The sequence below is a fragment of the Penaeus chinensis genome, chromosome 38 (genome assembly GCF_019202785.1).
Source record: "Penaeus chinensis breed Huanghai No. 1 chromosome 38, ASM1920278v2, whole genome shotgun sequence".
NCBI classification, from domain to species: Eukaryota; Metazoa; Arthropoda; class Malacostraca; order Decapoda; family Penaeidae; genus Penaeus; species Penaeus chinensis.
The window spans coordinates 20,151,417-20,158,916 of record NC_061856.1 but is presented as its reverse complement, the minus strand read 5'-3'; the positions used below and the strand labels follow the sequence as shown (position 1 = coordinate 20,158,916).

General features: G+C 35.3%; 1 protein-coding gene across 2 annotated transcripts in view; it reads left to right on the top strand.

Annotated features, from left to right (window-relative positions):
• LOC125046110 (phosphatidylserine synthase-like) overlaps positions 1–7,500 on the top strand; it is a 75,316-nt gene that overhangs the window by 6,908 nt on the left and 60,908 nt on the right. For both annotated transcript variants that reach the window (XM_047643753.1, XM_047643752.1), the window contains exon 2: positions 3,801–3,987. In XM_047643753.1, the coding sequence (XP_047499709.1) occupies positions 3,850–3,987 (138 nt within the window). In that variant the 5' untranslated portion in view covers positions 3,801–3,849. The remainder of the gene's footprint in view (positions 1–3,800; positions 3,988–7,500) is intronic.

The window sequence follows — 7,500 nt, the reverse complement described above, 5'->3', positions numbered from 1 at the left end:
AGCATAGAATATTTGCTATAGCCCAAGGGCTATAGCTAGTCCCAGGAGATGATGACCATTGTCCCGGCCCAAAAAGTAATAGGTGTACCCACCCATACTGATCATGCCACTGCCAGATCACCTCCGCAAAGGTATCCACCTCAAATGCCAACCAATTCAGTTCTCTTGATAGCAGGTCTAACCTGTTCATTCTGTTGCAAGGACTGAATTTTCCAAGCACCTACCTTTATATACATATATATATACATATTCATATATATATATATATATATATACATATATATACATATATATACATATACACATATACACATATACACATATACACATATACACATATACATACATACATACATACATACATACATACATACATATATACACTTACACGTATATTTGTATATATAGTTACCTATATGTAAATATCTATATATGAATGACTATATATAAATATCTTTATAGGAATATATATATATATATGTATGTGTGTGTGTGTGTGTATATATAATATATATATATATATATAATGTAGATATATGCATATGTAGATATATATATATATATATAGATATATATATATATATATATATATGCATGTATATATGCATACATATATATACATATACATATACATACATTTTATTAGTCATTTTATTTATGTTTGTATATATATTGATATATGTACATATTATTGTATATATATATATATATATATATATATATTATGTATATGGTGTGTGTGTATATATATATTTATGTAAGTTATATTTATATATGTGTATATGTATATATACATAAATATATTATAGCTATATTGTATATATTTATAATATATATACATATATATACACATATTATATTATATGTATATCATATATATAAATATATATATATTTTATATATATATATATATATATTATTTATGTATATGTTGTCTATGTATTCTCTATATAAATTATATTTAATATATATTATATATTATATATATAACACACACACAAACACACACACACACACACATATATATATATATATATATATATATATATATATATATATATATATGTATATATATACATTCATATACATATATATATATATATATATATATATATATATGTATATATATACATTCATATACATATATATATATATATATATATATATATATATATATATATATATATATATAAGTATGTATGTGTGTGTGTGTGTGTGTGTGTGTGTGTGTGTGTTTGTGTGCGTGTGTGTGTGTGTATGTTTGTGTGTGTGTGTATATATATATATATATATATATATATATATATATATATATATATATGTATAAACTAGCTGATAAGAAACGCAAGATCAAGAACACCATAACAGCATCAAATAACAACCGTGATGAATACAGGAAAATATGCAATGAAGTTAGAAAGGCAGCTAGACAAGACAAAGAAAAATGGTTAGAACACCAATGCAAGCAGATCGAGCAAAGTGCACAAGAGAAGAAAAGTAGGGCTACCTACCAACTCATAAAAGACCCAAACTGCAAACACCAACCAAGACAACTTACGATCAAAGATTCTAATGGTACCATCCTTCAAACCAAAGAAGAAGTCCTCAGCCGCTGGACCTCTTACTGTGAGACACTCTACAAATCAAATCTAGATGATCGATCCAGGATACAAGAGCTAGATGAAATCTCCCCTCCCCTCGACGACACAGAAGACCTCATACTCATTGATGAAGTCCGGAAAGCCATCAAACAATTTAAACATCACAAAAGCCCAGGAACAGATGGTATTGTCGGCAAAATTCTACAGGCTGGCGGAGGAGCGCTTGTAACTCATATACATAGACTATGTAATGAAGCCTGGAAGAAAGAACAAATTCCAGAAGAATGGACAAAAGCATTAGTAGTTACTATCCCGAAGAAAGGCGACCTAACACTATGTAGCAACTATCGAACTCTATCTCTAATAAATCACATGTGCAAAATTCTCCTCATGATAATTCTTAACAGACTAAGAGCTAGAATTGAACCATTCCTCTCAGACACGCAAGCTGGTTTCAGACACGACAGAAGTACGGTCCAACAGATACTTATCCTTAGGCTAATAGCGGAAAAAGCATTCAGGAAGAACATCACGATCTACAATTGCTTTATTGACTTCCAAAAAGCTTTTGACACCATCGATCACGACACCATATGGGCTGTGCTTAGATCTTACGGAGTCGAGCCTAAACTAATACGTGTACTCAAACACGTCTATGACAGCTCAAAAGCAGCAGTTCGCATAGGAAATGATATTGGAGATTGGTTCCAACAAGAAAAAGGCTCGAGACAGGGAGATCCAATATCACCCACCATCTTCATCGTCTATCTAGAAATAATAATGGAAGATATCCAAAACAACACCAGTGGATTCAACATATCAGGCCAAAACATCAACAACCTGCGATTTGCTGATGATATAGACCTCATTGAACTCGACACACGCAGCCTCGAACGAAGCACTAACATCGTCAATAGGGAAGGTAAAAGAACTGGTTTGCTGATCAATGCCGACAAAACTAAGACCATGGCCTTTGGCAAAAACAACAACATCAACATTAAGGTAGAAGACAAAGACATCCAATGTGTAGAGGAATTTGAATATCTGGGAAGTCTTTTCACAAGTGACAACGACATCAGTAGAGAGATCAAGAGACGGATAGGAAAAGCTTGTGGTGCTATGGGTGGGTTTAACAAGATATGGAATAGCAAAGTGATAAGTGTCACTACCAAGATCCAGATACTGCGAACTTGCGTATTCAGTATTCTTCTCTACGCCGCGGAGTCCTGGACTCTGAACAAACAAGATCGCAACAAATTACTTGCCTTTGAAATGAACTGCTACCGAAGAATCCTCAACATCAAATGGTTTGACAGAATAACCAACATCAGCATCCGTGACAGACTGAAATGTCATGAAACGATTGTTCAAATCATTATCAAAAGGAAGATGGGCCTGTTTGGACATATTTGCAGCATGGACGACGACAGACTGGTTAAAAACACGGATTTTGGTATAGCTGAAGGCACCAATAGAAGAGGTCGCCCTAGACGTGAGTGGCTCGACGACATCAAAGACTGGAGCCAAAGTAGAATTGCCAGCCTTTTCCATACTGCGCAAAACAGAGCCAATTGGAGAACTCTAGTCAAGCAAGCTGTAGACACCAACGGGCATTGGTCCCATGGAGATTAAGAAGAAGAAGATGTATATATATATGTATATATGTGTGTGTGTGTGTGTATGTGTGTGTGTGTGTTTGTGTATGTATGTATGTATGTATGTGTATGTATATGTATATATGTATATATGTATATATGTATATACATATATACGTATATACATATACACATGTATACATGTATACATGTATACATGTATACATATATACATGTATACATATATACATACACACATTTATTTGTATGCATTATATGTACATACATATATGTTTATATATATTTATATGTATATACATGTGTGTCTGTGTGTGTGTGTGTGTGTTTATGTATATGAATATATATATACAAATATATATGTGTATATATATGTATATATATAAATATATATATATATAATATATATATATATATATATACATACATACATACATACATACATATATACTTACATATGTATGCTTATATAGATATACATTTATATATATATATATATACACACACAAAACCATCTAAGTGTCTCCCATTTTATAAATAGATTTGAAAATGGGGCATGAGTAACAGAATTTTTTTTGTCTTTCAGGGATGAAAATGAGAGCATCCAATCCAACATACAATCTGGTTTGGTGGCAATGGTTTTCTTCTTTCTCATCATCAGTGTCATGGCCTTCCCCAATGGCCCATTTACTAGACCACACCCAGCTATTTGGAGGATGGTCTTTGGCCTCTCCATTTTATACATGCTACTTCTGCTTTTCATTATCTTCCAGGTAGGTAAAATATTGCTTATCTCACATATTCATTTTTGTATTTAGTTACTGGGGCAAATCTTTATTTAACACATTTGCGGCATAGTGGGCCACTGATGTACTATGGGGGTAATCTGGCCAAAAATGGGGAAATATATAGGTTAACAATTTGTGCTATTTTTGCATGAAGGTAATTGTGTAAGTAATGTTCTGTCTTAAAGAATAGTTGAAGATTATAAAGAACTCTATGTCAAACCATTTTTGATTGACAGCAAAACAAGAAAAACAAACAAAGTATACTGATATTCCTCTCTCCATGAAAAGTTTAAATTTTCCGAATGTTTACTTCCATAAAACAAAATAATTTACTTCCATGAGAAATCTGTGCTAAATTTTCTTCATTTTTGAGCAATAGATTATAATATATATATATATATATATATATATATATATATATATATATATATATATATATATATATGTTTTTTCTGCAAGTGAGTATTATTCCATGCTGTGTTTTTCACTCAGATATGGGATGCAGGGATGGGATTTCCCATCGCAAGTGTCATAAAATGTTAACACTCTCCTAGCTTTTTTACCCATCTCACTGTGTCCCTAATTTACTGAGATATTCTCTTAGCAACCTTGACATTTTTTTCAAAATTTTGTAGCCCCATTCAAGAAAAAAGTGAGTGTAGGGACCTTCATCATATCAGAATTTTTTCAGGTGGAAGCACCAGAAATTCTCTATAATTGTTGAACTGGCATTTCTGTATTATACCCAAGCTTTTACAACTGTGATTCCAATAAGATCTTCCATAGCCGACTTGTTATACCATATATAAATGTTGGAGTGTATGCGTATGTGTATCATTTTACAACCGAATAGATGGCATCGGTAGACTGATCCAGGATTTCATCTTTATTCCTGTTATTGTTTATGTAGCTCCAATTATTATATTGTTTTTGTTGTTTCTGTTTTTATTTATTCTTCTCCCACTGCTGATATGTTCATCATCCATTTCTTCATCTTTCAAAGAATCATCCTCTGTCATGTCAGACCCTCATATTAATTTCAAATGAATTTCTCATCATCAATTCTGCTTTTTCCAGTTACATGGAAATATTAGGTGTCCATTATCCATAAGAAAAATAGTATCAATAAATACACAAGACATGCAGGAGAACACACAAATTTAGCCACTGGTAGCTAAGAAAGTGGTAGTTACTTTGCATATTTAGGATAGAATGATTTATATAAGATGGTGGTACCACTTATTATAGGCCATGGATGGCACATGATATACACAAATATATTTTTATTTCTCCAGTGTGATGTGGGCTACCAGTGGTCACTCCCAATGTGGCTTACAAAACGCATTCAAAAGACAAACTTATTCCTATAGCACAATGTGTGCCACCTCTGAGTCATGTTTTGGGGGGTGAACTGTATGGCATTGTGAAATATTTTTCGGACATTTTTTTCAGTGTTATGGAAGCTATACTTTGTTTGTTTTTCAATGTAATAATTGGGGTTTTACATGCCCTTCACATTCCAGTGATCTTGTGAATTCAGTTGACTGTTACATTATACAACCATTGGATGATACTACAGCTTTTGTGAACTAAGAACTGAGAACAGGCCTTGTTATCTCTTATTTATTCACTAAATATAATGATGTTATATAAAGAAAAAAGCTAATTTCCTGTTCTTTGCAATGAGACTATTACCAAGCCAATCAGAGTTATTGTTCTCAATAGGGATCGTCTGTTTTCTTTCCCTTTTTTTATGAAGGTAGGTATTCCTTTCAGAAATATTTAAGAAATGCATTAAATCATAAAGAAAATTTATTTGAAACCCTTCCCCCCCCTTCCCTGTTTTTTATTTACTTATTTATTTTTTTATTTTATTTTTTTTTCAAAATCTGATTGAAGAAATGGAGAACTGTGGATAGTAGTATCAGTAAAAAATTATTAAAAGTATATAATCCTAGCATGAACACAACATATGGGTTCAATTTTGAGAAAGAAGCATATATGTAAAATAGATGTTGTCTAAGAGTTATTGAAGCCATTGAATCTTTATCATGCATTAAAGGGGGGTGGGGGCTGGTCACTCAGTGGGTATAACAACTTTTGGTTGTTTCCTCATTTGTGTATGTATGCAGTAAGCTAGCTAACTCCAAATGACTCCTCTACCCCACCCCCCCCTGCTCAGTTATGGTCCCCTTAAAAGTTACTAAAGTGTCATTTGGTATGAATATATGCTAACTGCCAGATGCAATACATCGGTAGTGCCATATGTTCATCTCCCAGCCTTTAGTAGTTCAGCAGGTATATCACATATGCTTGCAGCTCTTACATCTTTAGCTAAGAGATCGCCTCCCTAATCTCAGGGTCGGAGGCTCCTCGCTGATGGGTGGGCCCAGCACAGGTATTGTGATACCACCTGCATTCAGACTAACTGCTGTAGGGTCTACCTGATACAGTTGCTTAAAATATTCAGCCCACCTTTACAAACCCCAACATGATATGAGATGATCTGTCCATCCACTGAGCAGACTGCAGTCATTTGTGAGGAGGGCTTGGTGTTCAGTTTTCTCAGGGCTTAGTAGGTAGGGTGAAGGTCATTCACCAAGAAATGGCCTTCAACCTCCTCAGTAAGATTACTGATGAACTGTTCTTCCTTGTCCCTTCTCAATAGTGTCCAAGCCATGCACACCATGTAATGGTGCACATCCTGATTGCCATTCAGTTGAGCCATGCGACAAGCATCTGTGGCCTTAGATGTGAGTTTGACATAGAATGCTTCTTTCTCATTGAGTTTACAAACATTGGTAGGAGTATACACAGCAATAAGAGACAGAGCCAAAAGCATGCTTCAGTCTCAATACCATAATACGCTCATCAGCCAGTGTTATCTCTACTACTGGGGGTTGAGGTTGGCTGGAGATGGCAATGGCTACTCCCTGTAGATGGTGACCATTGCCCAGCCTGACCAGGAGTAGGTGTACCCACCCATACTGATCAGGCCACTGCCAGGTTTTCTCACCTTTGAGAAGGCAGCCACCTTAACTCCCAACTGCTTCAGTTCCCTTGATAGCAGGGATAATCACTCATCCTGCCAAAAGTTCCAAGCTCCTACCCAGATAGCTCACCTGAGGTTAAGTCTCGGGCAGTCACTCTGAGTGGATGCCACTTCTGGTGGCAGGCTGTGGGGCCCATTGTCTGCCTGTAAGGTTCCCTTGGGCTTTGCCACACAGGTCTAATACTGGGTTGGCGCCTGCCAGGGGGTAGGTGGGATAAGTAACTCCTGTTCTCATCCTGCACCCCAACATTGGCCTGCCCACAACCCACCTCACTTGCTCCCCTATCATTTCCATCCATCCATCTGGCGAGAGGAGGACTGGCAAGGGACACCTCCCCTGAGCTGCTCATTAACCCCAGGGGAGTTGGTACAGAGCCAGGGCATGGCCACATGCTAGTGGACCATGACTCTGAGACCCCCCCCCATAGTTTAGCCTGGGACCACAG